The sequence below is a fragment of the Rhodnius prolixus genome, unplaced genomic scaffold, assembly GCF_049639745.1.
Source record: "Rhodnius prolixus isolate KJV_2025 unplaced genomic scaffold, Rpr scaffold_17, whole genome shotgun sequence".
NCBI classification, from domain to species: Eukaryota; Metazoa; Arthropoda; class Insecta; order Hemiptera; family Reduviidae; genus Rhodnius; species Rhodnius prolixus.
In genome coordinates this window covers 158,915-182,662 of record NW_027411626.1, presented here as the reverse complement: position 1 = coordinate 182,662, position 23,748 = coordinate 158,915, and the positions used below count along the sequence as shown (strand labels likewise).

General features: G+C 31.0%; 1 protein-coding gene across 2 annotated transcripts in view; it reads right to left on the bottom strand.

The window, feature by feature from the left end:
• Window positions 1-23,748, bottom strand: part of LOC141459705 (T-cell activation inhibitor, mitochondrial-like) — a 39,187-nt gene that overhangs the window by 9,516 nt on the left and 5,923 nt on the right. For both annotated transcript variants that reach the window (XM_074139068.1, XM_074139069.1), the window contains exons 5-12: window positions 15,340-15,560; window positions 14,072-14,163; window positions 13,841-13,941; window positions 12,696-12,839; window positions 11,292-11,423; window positions 11,062-11,190; window positions 3,374-9,516; window positions 1,276-1,439 (exon numbers count right to left, since the gene is read on the bottom strand). In XM_074139068.1, the coding sequence (XP_073995169.1) occupies window positions 9,408-9,516; window positions 11,062-11,190; window positions 11,292-11,423; window positions 12,696-12,839; window positions 13,841-13,941; window positions 14,072-14,163; window positions 15,340-15,560 (928 nt within the window). In that variant the 3' untranslated portion in view covers window positions 1,276-1,439; window positions 3,374-9,407. The remainder of the gene's footprint in view (window positions 1-1,275; window positions 1,440-3,373; window positions 9,517-11,061; window positions 11,191-11,291; window positions 11,424-12,695; window positions 12,840-13,840; window positions 13,942-14,071; window positions 14,164-15,339; window positions 15,561-23,748) is intronic.

Genomic DNA, 23,748 nt, shown 5'->3' with positions numbered 1-23,748 from the left:
AAAACATTATTGCATGCACAATTAAATATCTTAAAAGTTTAAATTCCGTTACACTCCCACGGACTGCTTTCTAAATGCTGTATTTGGAATAATGGAATACTTTAGATGAATAAAATTAAATGTTCACCATTCTATAGACATAATTATACCATAAAGAGCATTGTTCTGTACAACTTATATTTATGAACAGTTGTTCATAATAAATTTCTTGGTATTATCAATTCCGGCTTACCGAATTCTAATGAAAATTTGATTATATCCTTTGCGGCCTAACCCTAACATCAGGGATTTTGATATCTCAGCGGATATTACGTACGATATAACTTCCAACTCGTACACAATACACTTCAAGTCTACTGAGGTGGATGACGTACATAATAACTACTTAGGTTTAGCGAACCCACAGGCATACTTTATCTGATGGCGTACTTAACACACGGGCTAAAAAAAGGTGGCTGATGCTTGAAACAACTTAGCGAACCAAACTCTATCTCAGTGAGGACCAACTCATAACATACTTACGGCCTACAGAGGTTACAAAGTTGTTATCTATTTTTATCAATGAACAATATTAGATTTTATAATAAATAAAACAGTAGATAATTTTACCTAAATAATAAGTATTCTATTTTATTACTTATTTCTACGACAAATCTTTCTTGTACCGAGCAAATTCGATAACAATACAGAAGAATGCAAAAAAAATAAAGATTAGAATCCCAAAAAATAAATTAATTCAAATAAAAAGAAAAATAAAACTGAGCGAAGAAACCCCCCCTAGTGGTGTGATACTTCTACACTTAGGTTCTCTTAAGAGATCGCGAGCCCTCATTCGTGGAAGATCTCAAGAAGGATTATCAGGTTGTCCGCAAGGTAAGCGAGGATTGATGAATGGTTCTTAGAATCCTACCACTTTCCGTTTGAGAGAAATTTAAAGGTTCCGTTTAAGGATGATTTGGAGGGGCACTAAACTTACGAGAAAATTGTAAATATAAGTAAGATAAATTCGGGTGGGTACCAAATTTTCTAAATTTAATTAAATTTTTCTTGAAACTTACGAATGTTTACTAAAAATTTCAGTTCAGCCTAAAATAGGAGGCCTAGAACATTTGGTACTTTTTTTTTAAATTTAGGCCTACAAATATTCATACTATAAGCATTCAAAGTTTCAAGGCAATGCTTTACAATAATCTACAACCACACAGTATTTTTGTTTATCCAATATTAAGTACGAGTAAAAGACGATATGCTAATATAAGATAATCAAATATCTACCTTGGCTGGGGATGTATAAGCGAACAGGTAACCGGACTACACAGAACTAACTTGCATGTCCTCCGGTATCCCAGGTGTTGCCTGCATTACTCCCTCTTAGATTGATCTGCCCCTCCAGTATCTTCTATCCAAACAGGACTCCAGCATCATCACCATACTTCTATCTGAACAGTTAGAATAAAAGTATATTAATGTTCTTTAAAAAAAAAAAAAAAAATGGATCAAAGATTTAAATATGCATATTTAGTTATATTAAAATGAATTATTAGCAACAACTACAGAGTTGAAAATAAATGATTTTTTATTAGGAACTTAAGCTACGACTAAATAATCCATTAAATAACGTACCGTTCATCTATCTAGGACATTTATCTAACTTAAAAGGGCGCACGACTTCACTTACCACTTATACAAGAAGAGTTTAATAAGTTATCTTCTGGAATTTTAAATACTTGAGCATACTACTTTTTAAAGTAATCTCTTTTGATTCCAGTAAACTTATTCCACTTTAGCTCCACTCTTCTATTGTCCTCAAAGTAGAAGCTGACTTCTTGCTACAGCAATAAGATACTAAGAGACTCAAATGCAATGCATTGGTTTTTTAGAACCCTAAAATATTTTTAAATGTAAAAATAAAGTGATGCACTGCTATTGTACGAGTATACCCAGAAATCATGCATTTTATATATATTTGAGAGAGAGGACAGAAAATACGGCAAAAGAACTTTGAAATTTAGAGACTAGATGGGATGGTAATGCTTCAAAACAGTGGGAAAAATTCTAGATCTTGCAAAAAAAAAAAAACGGGAAGTCTCCTTTTAGACCTAAACTGTATGTTCTCCTGCTGGGGCGGCTCAATAAAAACCGTCTTGTCATTACCCCAAATTCATTAGGTTTAGGTGATGTAAGGGTAGTTCAAATGACGAAAATAGCAACAAAAAGACTCATTGGAGAATAACAAGAACAACTAGAGAACTATGTTATCGTTGCAGAGGGAGTATACTTTAAGGAAGAAAAATATTTTTAAAATGCAATTCCACAAAATATCAAACATGCCTTGATTTGCTAAGCTCTATGGGAAAAAAAGAACCTGTTTTACTAAATCTACAATCAGGTCGATTGATAGAAAATTGTGGCGTTGAAAAGGTAATTATTGCAAATTTCACTATTAAAAAACATTTAGATTATATACATAGTTTTATTACGGCACGTCATTAAACCTCTGAGGCCTGAGACTTTCTTTTTTATTGTACTACCCATGAAATGTATTACCACGTGAAAGGGTTCTTAGTACGAGATAATTTAAGGGCAGTAAAACAATCGTTAATAATGTAAAATAATCTCAAAAATGGTTGAGAAATGTTTTTTAATATGTCAACTGATTATCTTGTTGATAAAGCTTTAAAAAATATTGGGACGCACTTTAAGAATAAAACTGCTCTTGATCGCTTACAGGAAGAAAACTGATTAACTAAATTGAATTGATAAGAAATTGTAAAGGAGAAAAACTAACAGGCTATATCGATTCTGGTGTTACAGGATTGTAAAAGATCAGTATCGGGCTGTATGGTGATTTTTGCCACTACACAAGAAAAAAAAACAGCTACGAACCATCATGCATCACCACTTTAAAAATACCGGAATCTTATTAAAAGTAACTTTACTCAGTCGGCAAAGTGATTTAAAAGCAAAATAACGTTCATAAAAATTATACTTGCAACTGCTCTAACAAGACAAAAACAAAGTGTATTTTATGTCACGCTCTGATAAAAATCGATTCGCTATTAAAAAGCTGATAACGCGTAAGTGTGCAAAGACAGGCATTAACATTAAAAATTACTTTATCACTAAAATTTAACTCTTTTTTTTCAGTCAACCCATAAAATAGACCATCTTGTTTATTAAAAGTAACAAAAAACAGGATAACAGCTTACTAAATTTTGAATTCACACATAAATTACGTGGGATATACGTTCTTATATGTTTAATTAATACTTCTTTAAAAATTAGGGCATAAGTCACTAAAGCAAAATTAGATCATAAAACACCTCAGTACATAAGACAAATTCGTGAATATTATAGATATTTTAGTCATTACCTTATTCATTGCTACTGATGTTCATTAATTTGGAAAGTTCTTAAGCAATTAAAAATTTACTAATACTTCAATATGTAGCTTCTATGTATTTGTTTGTTCGATTTTTTTTTTAAATCCTGATCAGTTTTAGAAATAGGATGTATCCAAATTCTGTATCGGTTTAACAAACACTAAAAGCTCAACGTTTCGCTGAACCAGTTTCAAATACCAAAGATAAAAAAAATATAAAAATAAATAAAGACTATCATAACTAACGATGGCCCAATGATAATAGTTGCAAATTGAACCGAAAGATGTAGAGGCAGGTTATGTTATGACCGCCAAATCTGCTTTTTTCCTTTCTTATCCTTCCATGTAAAGAGTTACAGCGAAATTGAAATTAATAAAAATTCTAAGTAATATTAAATATTGTTTCTTGAGTTTTATTGAGACCTACTTTGCTATGCTATGCAAAAATAAATTTCTTTGTAACTGGTCTGTCTGCGTGCATTTAGTAAGAAAAGTGACCCATGATTATAAAAAAAAGTTTCTTAAATACTTCAAATTTAATGTATGTATAGTAATACGAACGTTACTCTAATCAATATTAAAGTAACGCATTTTCCATTTGTGACTACGCCGGCAGATCTACAGTTACGACAGAACTCCGGTCTCCAGAACCCTTATCAGCCGAATGTTAATAAAATGATGATATTCGTTTCTTGATGCCTACAAACTTGTCGATTATCAGAGACCATTCGTTCACAAGATAAGGGCTATCCTTGAAAAAAGAAATTTGGTAACGTACGTACGATTTCACCTCTTAAACTCTCTTCTGCTCCTTTAAAGCAAAAGACCTTTTAGAATGTAAAGGAAGTGACCATCCGCCAAATCCAATGCTACACTAAAGGCTAAAATGTGGCGTAGTATAAAGAGTTATGCATGTTAATGTGTATATGTAGACCCTATGAATATTTAGTTGTTTGAGGTGTCAGTGTGAGTGTTGTTAGACTAGGTACTCCGCAGGGACGCCAAGATCCCTAAAGAAGTGGCTAATCCACTTCCCCTTACGAGGAGGGCTTTCTTGCAGCTGTGATTAAAATAATTTTCTTCACACTTTTTGTTTCGCCCATGTTCACCTACAAGGAACTGATGCCTCCATGTAAAAGCATACTGCCTCGAACGAATTTAGATACCATTACCTCAACATGCACGTCTCCACACAGGATTATTATTGCTTATTTATAGGTAGGATTATTTCTCTCAAACACAATTGGTAGTAAGGTGCCAGTCTACTTGGTAGAGCTCTAAGCCTTTCTGCTAAAGTGCTCTATTAAAGCATTCCACAAGCTTATCCGAATGTGGATGATAAAGACTTGGCCCTCATTTTATTAATCTCCAACCTCTGGCTCTTCGACGACTTTGCTCATTGACGATATTTCATAATGAACACCTATAAAAATTCAGTCAACTAAAATTTGGAAACCAAATGCTTCAGCATTACAGAGCTAATAAGCTTCTACTCAAAGTAAAGTTTCAAAAATTATATTATCCATCATAAAAAACCAATGCATCAAAACTGTTTGAAGAAATACTTGACAATACTTCCGAAATATCTTCAATTTATTTATTTTCTTGTTTATAAAACAGAAATACGTAATTTTTAACTGCTACTGATAAAGAAGTTTTTTTTTTCAAAATTCTTTTACATAGTTAAGTTTTTGAGAAGTTCTGGCTTAAATTGTATGCTTCTTTCACTTGATGCTTCTCCAACCGTTGTTCGTAAAGCCCGCCTGAAAATTTAAGCTTTTCTTTGCTTACTTTTTGCTATAATGAACTTCATTTAGAGAATATAACAACGGTTGTTACAGATTTAATAATAACAAATAATAATAATAAAATATACCATATTTATACCATTTTTATTCAAAAATAGTTTTAACTACTTCCTCAAAATCTATTACACATTTCTACAAATTAATTTTAAACATTTAATGCTAAAAATTTTTAAAATAAAATTAATCCAAATATAAATTAAGGACTAAAAAGGTAAAGCTTTCAAAGTATTTCCCTCTAATAGGGAATGAACTCTTAAAACTTACAGGGCCTTATGAATTCTTAAGATTTTACAGGGCCTAAACATACATATTTGTAACACCAAGTATGGGATTGAGTTTATTATTTAGAAATAATACATTTTTTCAAGTTAACATTCAGAATTAGAGTAAGAAAAAATAAAATTCAACTTGAGATTGGTATGGCCCTTATACATGCAAAAGTGTTTTTTAAAACATAACGATTAACCAAGCAAAATCTGAATGCTTTAAAAAAAAAGTTACCTTCTTACAAAAATCACAATTAAATAAAATAGTTTAAATACATTTAAGAAATATTACTTTTGTCTTTGGTTTTATTTGATCAAATAATACATACGATTTTAAATTTTATTTTATGGGCTACTTCACGTTACAGACTTCGTTTATTGATGCATCTTAATGGTGCTTTGTTAAGAAATAATCAGGATGAATGGCAAAGTTGAATGGTAAACATGATTAAAAGACATCTATCTTTCAATTATTGAGGAGCGAAGGAATACAATACTTAGAGGTTCAGCGTCCCTGAGAATATAGTTCAAACTCTCACACAAAATAGATGAAGCTTTACAGAAGTTGATGTTAGCACCTTCTTGGGCTTAGCGGACGAACCGAAATTGTACTCTTTACGGATACCTAATAACTATGAACTAATACACATATTTATAATATTTATGTAGTTCTTTTAAAGTCAAAAAACATTTTCCTCCTTTATGCCATTTCTTGTATCCTTACAACTTGGAAGAACTCCCCCATTCAGAGAACGAAGAAAGAAAACTAGTGGAATCATTTATTGACAGAAAGGCTAAAGTAAAGAAGTAGTTCCTAGGTACCATTAAAAATACTCTAATCTCTGCTGTAGCGGTTAATGCATCCACATCTTCAGGAATCTAAACGTCCCTGTTAACATCACGACGAACAACTCTCACAGCTGTCCACCACCACCAACACAACAATAGATATGTATAATTATATGGGTTATGCGAACCCACAAGCAACCTCTCATCTTTTTAATTATACAGCCACACAATCAATCACTCTTTTGAATTTTACCGACACCGATTTTACAGAGGTCTGATTCTAAGCAGTCAAAATCGATCTTTCAGGCAGCAATGCGACCCTCCCATATTCGAATTAACCAATATTAAAGTGTCCTATAACTTAAGTAAACTTACATTTTAAAAATAAAAAGACCGATTTGGAGTATTAAATATAGACTAACCAGTTAAAGGATAAAATCTAATGAGCTAAAACAATATACGTTAGTAACTATCACTGAAATAGTAAATAAAACCTCATTGTGGCCTACTTATTTTAGTATCTGATCGATATATCAAACTTCAAGTTACTACGATTTTTCGCTTTTATGATGGATACAAACTCTCAGGAAAACTCACACTGTGTTAAAACAGTATTTTTGCAAGATAAAATCAAATTACAATTCTTGTATAAAATTATACAAAATAAAAAAATAAAACTGTAACAAAAACAAATCTAGGAATTTAATTATTTTTGTACTTTTATACATATATTAAGACAAAAAAAGATTCTAATAAAAATACGTATTTTATATACGAATGAGGGCTATTAAATAAATAATAAATATAAATCGGCATGTTCAACGAATTTTGAGAAGAAAGATGGAAGTATTGAGGCGCTTGAATTAGGTTGCTGGGTTTTGAAGGATGGAGCGAATGTTGAGTGACTTGTCTTCAGTAATAATAGCGCTGTGTTTGAGAAAAAGATCTTTCCACAAATAAATCAGAGAAAGAAAAAAAGTTTTACGTTTGAATAGCCCTCATACATTTTTTTTTAAAAAAAATAAACATTTTAATTTTATATATTTTTTTCTTGTTTTAGAGAATTTTGTGCTAGGTAACATGAATAGAATTCACCTATTTTTTACACATTATAAATTAGTTAATTAAAAAATTAGCATAACACTTTGCAGAGTGTAACAAAAGAAAATATTGTTCAGGAGAAACTTTGTTTAAAGAACAAAATTTATAAAAGAAAATCTGGAAGTTCTCCTTTGTTCTTACTTAATTTTAAATAAAAACTATTATTTCTAAATCTTGTTCTAATTAATAATTATTACTTGTGTATACATAGTTCTTACACATAGAGGTGACTAGTTGAAATACTAATTTAATTCAAGAAATTAATAAACGTAGAAAGACAATATGGATTTTCAATTCGTGAACAGAAAGGGAGACTATTCCAGCCTTTGCTGGAATAAAAACTCCTGAATAGTCCAGAATTTTTGAAAAGAATGTAATGTTGATAAATCAACTGATAGTAATGTGAATCTAAAATCTACACTCACTTGAATATCGTATTTTTTTTTTTTTTTTTTCTTAATTTATCAATAAAATATTTATTATGATTATAAATATGATTGTACATCACAGTGATCGGCATCCTAATCATCCTAAAACCTTCATAGAAACTAGTATCTATCTTCAGGATGTCTTCACAGCATATTGTTTAACAATGAAATTGAAAATGTTTTACAAATCTGATGGGGAAACGAATCAAAGGTGAAATACTTCTTTGCAGTTAGAATGGCAGTAAAGCGATTTCAGTTATATTGTGATGATCATCCATAACACCTAAGACTGGGTGATAGATTAAAGAGAAAGAAATGGGAAAGTACGGGTCACAAGACATTGCAGGATACTAAACACGATCTCTCACTTTTTGGTACTTGATGAGCTGCAAAGGTAAAATAAAGTTTAGTATTGTTTAAGTCTTCTCAGCTGGTAATTGGTGTCAAAGTAGTACTGGCCGCTTTTTTGGAGTAGAATACACGTCAATGACAATTTATGTAAGACCCATAAACTTCTCTTCTAAAAAGTTCTAGATGTAAGAGGTTCTACAGAGAAATTTGCAGTAGCGTGTTATCTTTTCCGAAAAAAACCTCATTAGGTGTTGAACTTTGGAGGATTGTTAGTCCCCACTTGGATGGCCACTGTTGTATGTAATAGCAAAGTTGCCCTCTACCGCGTATTCTTCTACTCCTTCTTCGTTTTAAGTAACTTCTACAAACTATGGCACAATGGCTGGTGCCGATTTAGGCAAGTATTTTAAGCGGTTTAATTGTACTTCCAGAGGCAAAGAAGCAAAAAGTATGTCTCATTTCAATAAGAATTGTTCATTGTTTTTGGTGACTCATTCATTAATCCAGAAGGAACGAAAGAATATTAATCACTAATTTCTCTTTGCCATAGCTATTCGCTGAAAATAAAATTTATGAAGAGAAGAGAACTGTGCAGCAGCTTCAAAAGCTATAGTTCTTTTCTAAAGAGGCTGTAGCCCAAATAATGGTAAAATCAGCCTGAAACCAACACACCCAGTCCAGTGAATACTCTATTTCTAAAAAGAAATTGACACCATCGCAGTGCTAACTTTTGCAACTACGAGAAACTAAATAAGTTCTGTTTTCTAACTTAGCGACATGCCAGATTGCCGAACACTGTATCATGTATGTACTTGTAATCACATTAAATTAGTTTTTAATCATAAATATTATACCTTTAATATAATATTGCTACAATACATTCTCTTCACCCAAAATCTACAACATACCTAGATAGTTATTTTTTTTTTAAAGTATAATTATGTTAATAATACTAATTTGGATAATAAAGCCCCCTCATTTTATAGCAAAATTAATTCATTCCATTTTATTAAATTAAATTATAACCCCTAACAGAAATAGTAACCTTACAAAGCGTATTTGTAACAAAAAAAATTATTTTTTTTTTTATACTCGCAATCTAGTAATCAAAAAGTTCAATTAAATTTGGTGACTATGTTAAAATTTATAAAAATAAAATAAAATTTTACATATTTATATCAAATAATTTTCGTGGTATACACATAAAATCTCTATATTAAAAAAAAAAAAAAGAAACAACGGTTTCGAAACTAACTTGCAACTACAATAATCTTCTTCGTAATTATTTGAGTTTCCAATTCCACGGGACGCACATCTGACCGTCGGACATTACAGAATAATAATTGGTAACAGTTAATCTAGTTCCGACTAGATGTTCTTTTAAGAGATCCCTGGAAGAAAATTGTAATTAAAAATAGCGATAATTTTTTTTTTTTTTTTAATGATTTAAGGCGCGTCAACATCTAAGGTTATTGGCGCCCGGAGCTTTTTTTCAGTGCGCTGCCGGCCTCCGGACAGTGTTCTCTCGTTACAGACAACACTGTCCATCACCGGACAGTTAGCTGTAAGAAGCTCCTAGAAAGAGAAAATCTAAGGGTCAGCTGCTGGATTCGAACCCGGGCGATAATAATGCAAAGTTTCAATAATTCTAAAGTTGGTAAAAGTATTTTCTTTAAACTGGGAATTTCAGCAATGCTTAGCCATTAATATGGTATAACATACGTGGCACTCAGATACAGCATGCGATATGTTCAAGTCTATGCCACTAGCATCTGCTATTCAAGAGAAATGGCATATTTCTGGTGTCTCAGACTAGATTGAGAACGTTCATAAAAATCAATATAGCCTTAGCATTCTTTTTTTTTTTTTTATGCAGGAAGCCTCAGAAACTATCTTTCCAAGATGGCACTTCTTAGATCTTTAGCTTGTGATATATGGCTTTTGGTACTTGATGATTATGCAAGAATGACTGGTGAACAACCCTGAACTTTACGAAGAAAAAGGTAAGCTTTTCCTTACTAGACCCTCAAGGGATCGAGCTTGATGAATCACTTTTAGCTTTAATATAAGGGAGAGACTAAATCTTAAACTTAAACAGAATCACATGATATCGTACAACACAGTTAAAATTCATACAATAATTTAATTCTTGTTTTAGGAAGATAACCTATCTTTGTTAGTTAATTGTAACATGGTTGTGAATTAATAAAAAATACAACATAAACATTTGTCGCTGATTTTACCCGTCATACCGCGAATGTTTATTTACCCCTGACGGAGAAGGATAGCAGCATACTCAACTATCAACACATTTAATAAAATCAAAGATATTCTCCCAACACTGCAGGCTAACCACATTTTAAATAAATATTTCTGTTTTTATTATCTCAATGGTGCAGTATTGGTGTTGACTTCTTTCTTTTTTTTTCCACTTTGTCTATATATCTTGATTGACTGATTGGTACGCTGTGTGTCTAGCAACCCGATCTATTTGGGCAGCACCCTTTGTTTTGATTTACAATCGATTCTCTCTCTCTCTTAATTTGCCAAATTCCTATTTGAATATACGTATAATAACCGGTAACATGCAGATCTCAAAAGTTTAGAATTTGCTAGTGCATCTTAGAATGGCTCAAGATACAACAGGACGCAGCAGTGCGTACTACTTTGAATGTTTTTGCAGGGATTATGCTTAATGAGTGAAACCTATTCAACTGAAAACTGGCTTACTAATCTACATCTACAATAATAAGTTTGGAAATTGGAGAAACAATTCAAGCCAGGTACTAACGAAATCAAGACAAAGTGATTTCCAAAGAATACTGATTTTTTACTGCTAAATTTTAAAATCACAAATAGAAGGAGAGAGTCATTAGAGATTTATATGTAATCTTATTACATAAATAAATCTACCCCAGAATATTTCCCATTAGTACCTATGTTTAAGTAGATTCTCACAAAACCTTATCATCGGCTCCGGTGTAATGCAGTCATCTTTATCTAAAGCAATTAATCCAAGCTCATTAAGACAGTTCTTATGTAATTGTTTTTCTATCACTTTATGTCTGTAAAAAAAATAAATAAATAAATAAAATAACTAAGTAGAATTATGTCTAAATAAATTTATTTTTAAGCAGAATAAAATATTAGAAAAATGTTTAATCACCCTTTATATTGTTCCAAAAACTCATGGGCTTTTTCCAAGTTTTCTGTGATAAAGTTCACTATAAGGAAAGAAGGACAGGAACAAGGAACTATAAACTGCCCTGTAGGGCTCAGCATAAGAGGGCCAGCTTCTCTGGAAAAAATAAAAATAAATAAATAAATCAACATAAATATATATTTTACAACATATAACTTTTTAATTATTATTAATTTTTTTTTTGCGTTTATTGTGCTACCTTCAACGCGTTAGCTGATTACAATGATACAATAGAGTAGTAAATGACAAGGTAACTAGTGGAGAAGTTACCCAGTGATAACACTCCAAAACGTTGTATGGTTAGTCACTCTCCTTCACTTGAGAGGAGATCACGAGGCCACACTGTCGTTTAAGACGTCTTGTCGGGTTGTCAGGAAGAGTTCTAGAAGAAAGATTTTGAGCTAGAGGATTTATATGAGATTGCTGGCTGAAGTGGAGTTTTCTGTATCTTGTTTTACAATAGCAACATGGGTGACAAAAAGAATGTTAAGGTCAGTGTGTATAAGTCAGCTTGGAGACATAAAATGGAGCGTTTACAAATAGTTCGTAGTATTTTAGATTGTAGCGATTGAATCCTTTGGAGATTGGAGCGTTTGGTTGAAACCCACAGCTCTATTCCATACGCCCAGATGGGTTTCAAAATAGAAGTATAAATCAGTCTTTTGTTGTCCAGAGAAAGTTTTGATCTATCGTCTAAGAATCTTTTAAGAAGTCGATAGCGTCTGTTTAGTTCTGTTCTTTTAAGTCTAGTGTGGGGGTTCCAAGAAAAAATTATTATTAAAATTTTTCAATACTTAAAATTAATAAAAATATAAAGGTCCTTTCGTAATAACTTAGTATTTTAAATCTGATCACAGTCTAAATCTTTCCAGCTCTCAAATTCCAGCTAATTTTATCGCACCCTATCTTGGAAGAATTAATTCTACATTTTTCCATCTTAGTATTGTTTAGCTGCGCCCTCACTTAAACTCGACTAGTATTGTTGCCTTTCTCGCAAGTATAAGTGGATAAAACCGGAAATCAATGCCAATATCTTAACTAACATCTTAACCGCTCGGCTATTGTGGCGTCTATAAGGTTGAATTTGTCTTTAGAGATAATTGAGATTGCTGATGGCTTCAGCCGTATGTCAAGTCTTAGGGTACTCTTGAACAAATTGGACCCTTGAAAGAGCTTTAGCTTTGAAAAAGTCTATTAGTTAGTTATTCAACTAATTTGTTTTCTTTCAAGATTAACATATTTACATAGAAAGAAGTTAAAAGAAAATGTAAATGAAATTTTCATTCGACCAATAACTGTGCTCGAACTATTCGTGAGAAAATAACACGAGATTTTGTATTACAGTATAAGATTGCAAAATCAACTTACGTTTCCACGACAAGCTCATAATTAGATAAAGAAGATGGCCAATGTTTTGGATATCCTCCTTTTCCTTGACAATCGCTTAACGATGTAGTAAGTCGCCTCAAATTATTTTCGTATTGTTTCACCATAATTTTTGGCTGGAACTTTCTTTTCAACAAAATGGCAAATATTTTTCTTCAATTAATTTAACAGTTTTAATTAATTTTCATTAAATACAGTTATTAAATGCTAAACTTTTTTTTAAAACGTATTGTTTGGAGAATAAAGTCGCTCACAAATTCAAGTACTGTTTGTTTTCACACTATGAATTATTTTTTATTTAAATGAAAATGGATTAAAATAAAAATTAGGCAATATCGGACCCAAATCAAAGCAGCAGAGATGCGATACCTTTAAAAAGGATCTAAGTCAAAATGTATAAGAATCGAATCAGCAATGCTGCGATAAAACCAAGTATCGATATATATTGTCTATCTTATATTACCAAGGAAGCAAAAGGGGGGACAAATGACCAGGACAAACTACGTAACAATGTGGCACATCACGTCACAGAATAGAAGCATCTAGATTGGAGTGGAAGAGATAGATTGAAAGTGGAAAGAGCCAACCTTTTAAGCCATCAGCACCCCGGTGCGTTTAGACTGCACAACAACAAGCTTTTGGAGCGCCAATATGGAAGTAGGGAATGTAACTTTAACTTCAAAAGCGTCTCCAGTAATTGTAACCAATGATCTATAGAAAGCAACCAGGCGACGTTACTTATCACTTTTTACGCCTTCAACTCTGTTTCTAACCAATAAAATTCAAAAAGAAGATTCTATGCTATACATCGAAATGAGAGCAGAGTTTGACAGAATGAATTACTTTCAAAGCGAAAGCAAAGATTCAATGGAAAAAGTAAACAATAAACAAAAAAGAACAAAATGCAAATTATAACGTTCTACTCTTTTCATATCATAATCACCTTTATGACTTATATTTGCCGACAGATTACATACTATGCACAAAATACTGGGCATGGAGGATGTAAAAAGGACCCACAAGAGATCTTCTAGGTTGCAGAGGAATCAATATTCTTTAATCATTCTCCCTTTCAATAATTTAAAACAAAAAAAAAATCTATTTCTATTAAGAGTATTTTAATTTACCTTCTAACAACCTGAATATCTCTTAAGACCATGGAAAGAGATTTCTCAAACAAAGGTACAGTTTTTAATGCAATATCTTGTTTTCCCACATTTTTTATAAACTGCAATAATTTACATTTTTTTTTATTGGAAAAAAAATAGAATAAAACAATTTTGTAATTTAAGTTGAAAATTAAAAGAGACGTTTGTTAAAATTAATGACAATTATCTTTTAAGAATTTCAATACTTACATCTAACCAGTTTCCTCTTACTTCGCTACTGTTTAGAAGTATATGTCCGTCTAAACTTACACCAGTATCGTTGCCAAAAACTAATGTTCTATCTGAAAAAAGAAAAGTACATTTATATCACTAAAGCTACTTAGAACTAGTACAGTTACATGCTTCAGAAACCTGTAGATGTAAGTGATTTCTATCAACGATTAAATAAATTTTTGAAAAAAGAACACTGAACAAAAATAGACCGCTAACAATTGCCTTAAGTTGGATTAACCAACTTTAAGCAAAAACCTTATTTATAATTAAATTTCCCAGTCTATGAAAGTTTCAGAATCCCACTCCATATAAATAAATATAATAATCCTAAAGAAGAACTTTGTAAATTAATTAATAATTTTGAAGAGAAAAATATGTACGCAATTTTTAATTATTTAAAAAAAGTTTTAAAATTAAGATCTTCTAGCCTACAAGGTTTATAAAGTAAACATGAACTTGGAACTACTTTGTAATAGATACTTTGTATCTTTATACAAATAAAGTTTGATTTGATTTATATTTAAATTTGGTCACAGTTGGAGCGTCAGATAAGGAGATTATATTAAGACCAATCGGCTCTTCAAAAAAAAAAAAAAAAAAAGAAGATGCTCGTCGAGGAGGTTAGTCAGTTGTTATAGAAGTGAACGTTCTTGGAGAGGAAAGTAAGCCTAGAAGGCGCCCAGGTAATGTCAGTAGTACTGGGTAGGATTTACGTAGCGAAAACTCGTTACACCTTTCTACAAAAAAAAAAAAAAAAAAAAAATAGCACTGGGTTCGATTCCAAGGTCTTTAGGCCTTGGATTTTATTTAAAGGTTAATAAAAGAAATTTAAAGTAATGTTTGCTAGTCGCCTCCGTCCGCGACACCTAAATTGGTAGTTGGATGTAAAGCCTGCCTGAAAAAATAGGCATTACTGTACTGTACTATCGTGATTTAAACCCAATAGAATAACTTAGAAAAGCAGCATCGGCCAGCTCTGCGGTAAAGCTAGGATGAGAATCCTTTACAGGAGAAAATACACCTAATTTGAAGCACGTTTCGTCGTGTTAGAGGATGTATTGTCAACTATGGTGACCTAACATACTATTACACTTTTAAAATTGTTAGCACTTTTTATATCATCTAGTTCTCTTAGTTAAAGAAAGTAAACTGAACTTTCAAGCTGTAACTTTATTCATTCTGGATACAATATATTGTCTCCCCGTTAATTAAACATTAATTAAAATACAGCTTTAAAAAATAACCTTTAAGAAAGCCGACAACTTCGGCATGATGTTCAATAAGAGCTTTTAAAGCCAACAGACAGCCTCTAAAGTGAGTTATATTCCAGCCACATTCCCAATATATCGCTAGGAGTCCATAATCTTTGCATAAGACTTCCTTCAACCGGCCAACTTCTTCTCTCACTGGTTCACAAGCGGCTAGTTTCTCTTTGGATGATTCTGCATTCTGTTCCAACCATCCGCTATAAAAAAAAAGAAAAAAGAAAGAGTTTTACTACTATTGACTACTGGATTCTAAAAAAAAAAAAAAAAAAAAAAAGAAATGGCGTGAGCAGGCACACGACTTCTCTTACTGCTGTTAACGGAATGGAATTTTCATCAATTTATACGAAAAAATTAATTCAATATACCTATACAGGTAGCCATGAGATACCCAAAGTTTCCACGTCATGAAAAACCATATATCTTCTCTAATAGGGCACCAAAAACGATAATATTTCATCCTGTTGTAAAGACAAACGTTCCCTATAATTCTTCGAAATTGCATGGAAGTTACAGATTTCACTGTTTCAAACGAAACCAAAATTTAACTCTAAATATCTCGTTTCCTACTCGACAGATTTTTACGAAATTTTATACAATTATAGACAAAAGATGTCTCCATATACAGGTAAAATATGAACCAAATCTATCGAGTAGTTTTCCAGATAATTGATGTTAAAGATTTCACTGTTTCAAACGAAACCAAAATTTAACTCTAAATATCTCGTTTCCTACCCGACAGATTTTTACGAAATTTTATACAATTATAGACAAAAGATGTCTCCATATACAGGTAAAATATGAACCAAATCTATCAAGTAGTTTTCCAGATAATTGATGTTAAAGATTTCACTGTTTCAAACGAAACCAAAATTTAACTCTAAATATCTCGTTTCCTACCCGACAGATTTTTACGAAATTTTATACAATTATAGACAAAAGATGTCTCCATAAACAGGTAAAATATGAACCAAATCTATCGAGTAGTTTTCCAGATAATTGATGTTAAAGATTTCACTGTTTCAAACGAAACCAAAATTTAACTCTAAATATCTCGTTTCCTACCCGACAGATTTTTACGAAATTTTATACAATTATAGACAAAAGATGTCTCCATATACAGGTAAAATATGAACCAAATCTATCAAGTAGTTTTCCAGATAATTGATGTTAAAGATTTCACTGTTTCAAACGAAACCAAAATTTAACTCTAAATATCTCGTTTCCTACCCGACAGATTTTTACGAAATTTTATACAATTATAGACAAAAGATGTCTCCATATACAGGTAAAATATGAACCAAATCTATCAAGTAGTTTTCCAGATAATTGATGTTAAAGATTTCACTGTTTCAAACGAAACCAAAATTTAACTCTAAATATCTCGTTTCCTACCCGACAGATTTTTACGAAATTTTATACAATTATAGACAAAAGATGTCTCCATATACAGGTAAAATATGAACCAAATCTATCAAGTAGTTTTCCAGATAATTGATGTTAAAGATTTCACTGTTTCAAACGAAACCAAAATTTAACTCTAAATATCTCGTTTCCTACCCGACAGATTTTTACGAAATTTTATACAATTATAGACAAAAGATGTCTCCATATACAGGTAAAATATGAACCAAATCTATCAAGTAGTTTTCCAGATAATTGATGTTAAAGATTTCACCGTTTCAAACGAAACCAAAATTTAACTCTAAATATCTCGTGATTCTCCTGCTATTATGGCATATAACGACTGCTATCGCTGGATGGACGTCGTTCATGTCAATGTGTGCTTGTTGGCCTAGCCTATCAGCACACTCTATTATCGACCATCTGTTTTGCTTGTTGCATTGATTTCTGTGCAGTTGTAAAAATCTAAATAAAGGTTAAAAAAAAAAAAAATATCTCGTTTCCTACCCAACAGATTTTTTTATGACATTTTATGCAATTATAGACAAAACAAGTCTCCATATACAGGTAAAATATGAACCAAATCTATCGAGTAGTTTTCCAGATATTTGATGTTAAAGATTTCACTGTTTCAAACGAAACCAAAATTTAATTCTAAATATCTCGTTTCCTACCCGACAGATTTTTACGAAATTTTATACAAATACAGACAAAATATGTCTCCATATACAGGTAAAATATGAACCAAATCTATCGAATAGTTTTCCAGATATTTGATGTTAATGATTTCACCGTTTCAAACGAAACCAAAATTTAACTCTAAATATCTCGTTTCCTACCCGACAGATTTTTATGAAATTTTATACAAATACAGACAAAATATGTCTCCATATACAGGTAAAATATGAACCAAATCTATCGAATAGTTTTCCAGATATTTGTTGTTAATGATTTCACCGTTTCAAACGAAACCAAAATTTAACTCTAAATATCTCGTTTCCTACCCGACAGATTTTTATGAAATTTTATACAATTATAGACAAAAGATGTCTCCATATACAGGTAAAATATGATCCAAATCTATCAGATAGTTTTCCAGATATTTGATGTTAATGATTTTATTGTTTCAAACGAAACCAAAATTTAATTTTAAATATCTCGTTTCCTACCCGACAGTTTTTTACGAAATTTTATGCAATTATAGACAAAAGATGTCTCCATATACAGGTAAAATATGAACCAAATCTATCGAGTAGTTTTCCAGATAATTGATGTTAAAGATTTCACTGTTTCAAACGAAACCAAAATTTAACTCTAAATATCTCGTTTCCTACCCGACAGATTTTTACGAAATTTTATACAATTATAGACAAAAGATGTCTCCATATACAGGTAAAATATGAACCAAATCTATCAAGTAGTTTTCCAGATAATTGATGTTAAAGATTTCACCGTTTCAAACGAAACCAAAATTTAACTCTAAATATCTCGTGATTCTCCTGCTATTATGGCATATAACGACTGCTATCGCTGGATGGACGTCGTTCATGTCAATGTGTGCTTGTTGGCCTAGCCTATCAGCACACTCTATTATCGACCATCTGTTTTGCTTGTTGCATTGATTTCTGTGCAGTTGTAAAAATCTAAATAAAGGTTAAAAAAAAAAAAAATATCTCGTTTCCTACCCAACAGATTTTTTTATGACATTTTATGCAATTATAGACAAAACAAGTCTCCATATACAGGTAAAATATGAACCAAATCTATCGAGTAGTTTTCCAGATATTTGATGTTAATGATTTCACCGTTTCAAACGAAACCAAAATTTAACTCTAAATATCTCGTTTCCTACCCGACAGATTTTTATGAAATTTTATACAAATACAGACAAAATATGTCTCCATATACAGGTAAAATATGAACCAAATCTATCGAATAGTTTTCCAGATATTTGATGTTAATGATTTCACCGTTTCAAACGAAACCAAAATTTAACTCTAAATATCTCGTTTCCTACCCGACAGATTTTTATGAAATTTTATACAATTATAGACAAAAGATGTCTCCATATACAGGTAAAATATGAACCAAATCTATCGAATAGTTTTCCAGATATTTGATGTTAATGATTTCACCGTTTCAAACGAAACCAAAATTTAACTCTAAATATCTCGTTTCCTACCCGACAGATTTTTATGAAATTTTATACAATTATAGACAAAAGATGTCTCCATATACAGGTAAAATATGATCCAAATCTATCAGATAGTTTTCCAGATATTTGATGTTAATGATTTTATTGTTTCAAACGAAACCAAAATTTAATTTTAAATATCTCGTTTCCTACCCGACAGTTTTTTACGAAATTTTATGCAATTATAGACAAAAGATGTCTCCATATACAGGTAAAATATGAACCAAATCTATCGAGTAGTTTTCCAGATAATTGATGTTAAAGATTTCACTGTTTCAAACGAAACCAAAATTTAACTCTAAATATCTCGTTTCCTACCCGACAGATTTTTACGAAATTTTATACAATTATAGACAAAAGATGTCTCCATATACAGGTAAAATATGAACCAAATCTATCAAGTAGTTTTCCAGATAATTGATGTTAAAGATTTCACCGTTTCAAACGAAACCAAAATTTAACTCTAAATATCTCGTGATTCTCCTGCTATTATGGCATATAACGACTGCTATCGCTGGATGGACGTCGTTCATGTCAATGTGTGCTTGTTGGCCTAGCCTATCAGCACACTCTATTATCGACCATCTGTTTTGCTTGTTGCATTGATTTCTGTGCAGTTGTAAAAATCTAAATAAAGGTTAAAAAAAAAAAAAATATCTCGTTTCCTACCCAACAGATTTTTTTATGACATTTTATGCAATTATAGACAAAACAAGTCTCCATATACAGGTAAAATATGAACCAAATCTATCGAGTAGTTTTCCAGATATTTGATGTTAATGATTTCACCGTTTCAAACGAAACCAAAATTTAACTCTAAATATCTCGTTTCCTACCCGACAGATTTTTATGAAATTTTATACAAATACAGACAAAATATGTCTCCATATACAGGTAAAATATGAACCAAATCTATCGAATAGTTTTCCAGATATTTGATGTTAATGATTTCACCGTTTCAAACGAAACCAAAATTTAACTCTAAATATCTCGTTTCCTACCCGACAGATTTTTATGAAATTTTATACAATTATAGACAAAAGATGTCTCCATATACAGGTAAAATATGAACCAAATCTATCGAATAGTTTTCCAGATATTTGATGTTAATGATTTCACCGTTTCAAACGAAACCAAAATTTAACTCTAAATATCTCGTTTCCTACCCGACAGATTTTTATGAAATTTTATACAATTATAGACAAAAGATGTCTCCATATACAGGTAAAATATGATCCAAATCTATCAGATAGTTTTCCAGATATTTGATGTTAATGATTTTATTGTTTCAAACGAAACCAAAATTTAATTTTAAATATCTCGTTTCCTACCCGACAGTTTTTTACGAAATTTTATGCAATTATAGACAAAAGATGTCTCCATATACAGGTAAAATATGAACCAAATCTATCGAGTAGTTTTCCAGATAATTGATGTTAAAGATTTCACTGTTTCAAACGAAACCAAAATTTAACTCTAAATATCTCGTTTCCTACCCGACAGATTTTTACGAAATTTTATACAATTATAGACAAAAGATGTCTCCATATACAGGTAAAATATGAACCAAATCTATCAAGTAGTTTTCCAGATAATTGATGTTAAAGATTTCACCGTTTCAAACGAAACCAAAATTTAACTCTAAATATCTCGTGATTCTCCTGCTATTATGGCATATAACGACTGCTATCGCTGGATGGACGTCGTTCATGTCAATGTGTGCTTGTTGGCCTAGCCTATCAGCACACTCTATTATCGACCATCTGTTTTGCTTGTTGCATTGATTTCTGTGCAGTTGTAAAAATCTAAATAAAGGTTAAAAAAAAAAAAAAATATCTCGTTTCCTACCCAACAGATTTTTTTATGACATTTTATGCAATTATAGACAAAACAAGTCTCCATATACAGGTAAAATATGAACCAAATCTATCGAGTAGTTTTCCAGATATTTGATGTTAAAGATTTCACTGTTTCAAACGAAATCAAAATTTAATTCTAAATATCTCGTTTCCTACCCGACAGATTTTTACGAAATTTTATACAAATACAGACAAAATATGTCTCCATATACAGGTAAAATATGAACCAAATCTATTGAATAGTTTTCCAGATATTTGATGTTAATGATTTCACCGTTTCAAACGAAACCAAAATTTAACTCTAAATATCTCGTTTCCTACCCGACAGATTTTTATGAAATTTTATACAAATACAGACAAAATATGTCTCCATATACAGGTAAAATATGAACCAAATCTATCGAATAGTTTTCCAGATATTTGATGTTAATGATTTCACCGTTTCAAACGAAACCAAAATTTAATTCTAAATATCTCGTTTCCTACCCGACAGATTTTTACGAAATTTTATACAATTATAGACAAAAGATGTCTCCATATACAGGTAAAATATGATCCAAATCTATCAGATAGTTTTCCAGATATTTGATGTTAATGATTTCACCGTTTCAAACGAAACCAAAATTTAACTCTAAATATCTCGTTTCCTACCCGACAGATTTTTATGAAATTTTATACAATTATAGACAAAAGATGTCTCCATATACAGGTAAAATATGATCCAAATCTATCGAATAGTTTTCCAGATATTTGATGTTAATGATTTCACCGTTTCAAACGAAACCAAAATTTAACTCTAAATATCTCGTTTCCTACCCGACAGATTTTTATGAAATTTTATACAATTATAGACAAAAGATGTCTCCATATACAGGTAAAATATGAACCAAATCTATCGAATAGTTTTCCAGATATTTGATGTTAATGATTTTATTGTTTCAAACGAAACCAAAATTTAATTTTAAATATCTCGTTTCCTACCCGACAGTTTTTTACGAAATTTTATACAATTATAGACAATAGATGTCTCCATATACAGGTAAAATATGAACCAAATCTATCGAATAGTTTTCCAGATATTTGATGTTAATGATTTCACCGTTTCAAACGAAACCAAAATTTAACTCTAAATATCTCGTTTCCTACCCGACAGATTTTTATGAAATTTTATACAATTATAGACAAAAGATGTCTCCATATACAGGTAAAATATGATCCAAATCTATCAGATAGTTTTCCAGATATTTGATGTTAATGATTTTATTGTTTTAAACGAAACCAAAATTTAACTCTAAATATCTCGTTTCCTACCCGACAGATTTTTATGAAATTTTATACAATTATAGACAAAAGATGTCTCCATATACAGGTAAAATATGATCCAAATCTATCAGATAGTTTTCCAGATATTTGATGTTAATGATTTTATTGTTTCAAACGAAACCAAAATTTAATTTTAAATATCTCGTTTCCTACCCGACAGTTTTTTACGAAATTTTATGCAATTATAGACAAAAGATGTCTCCATATACAGGTAAAATATGAACCAAATCTATCGAGTAGTTTTCCAGATAATTGATGTTAAAGATTTCACTGTTTCAAACGAAACCAAAATTTAACTCTAAATATCTCGTTTCCTACCCGACAGATTTTTACGAAATTTTATACAATTATAGACAAAAGATGTCTCCATATACAGGTAAAATATGAACCAAATCTATCAAGTAGTTTTCCAGATAATTGATGTTAAAGATTTCACCGTTTCAAACGAAACCAAAATTTAACTCTAAATATCTCGTGATTCTCCTGCTATTATGGCATATAACGACTGCTATCGCTGGATGGACGTCGTTCATGTCAATGTGTGCTTGTTGGCCTAGCCTATCAGCACACTCTATTATCGACCATCTGTTTTGCTTGTTGCATTGATTTCTGTGCAGTTGTAAAAATCTAAATAAAGGTTAAAAAAAAAAAAAATATCTCGTTTCCTACCCAACAGATTTTTTTATGACATTTTATGCAATTATAGACAAAACAAGTCTCCATATACAGGTAAAATATGAACCAAATCTATCGAGTAGTTTTCCAGATATTTGATGTTAAAGATTTCACTGTTTCAAACGAAACCAAAATTTAATTCTAAATATCTCGTTTCCTACCCGACAGATTTTTACGAAATTTTATACAATTATAGACAAAAGATGTCTCCATATACAGGTAAAATATGATCCAAATCTATCAGATAGTTTTCCAGATATTTGATGTTAATGATTTCACCGTTTCAAACAAAACCAAAATTTAACTCTAAATATCTCGTTTCCTACCAGACAGATTTTTATGAAATTTTATACAAATATAGACAAAAGATGTCTCCATATACAGGTAAAATATGAACCAAATCTATCGAGTGGTTTTCCAGATATTTGATGTTAATGATTTTACTGTTTCAAACGAAACCAAAATTTAACTCTAAATATCTCGTTTCCTACGCGACAGATTTTTGCGCATGTAAAACGATAATATTTCATCCAGTTGTAAAGACAAATGTTCCCTATGATTGTACGAAATTGCATGGATTTCTCAACTGTAGAAAGCAGAATACTGCTACTTAAATTTTGACCTTCATATTAAACTCCAAAAATTTCAAAACCTTATATCTTCTTTAATTTAGCACTTTAAACGATAAAAACCCCAATATTTTTAAAACCTTATATTTTCTATCACTTAATAAAACGATAATACTTATAATCTAGTTGTGAACACAGTGTTTTATGTTTTGAACAAATCATTGAAATTGAAAGAAAAAAAATATGATAAATAGTAAGATAAAGAAAAAAGGATTCAAGGAGACGAAAACATCCAAGTTTCTATTTGTGTTCTCTTTGATTATACGACAAATTAAGATTTAAACGAATCAAGTGAAAAGTGATT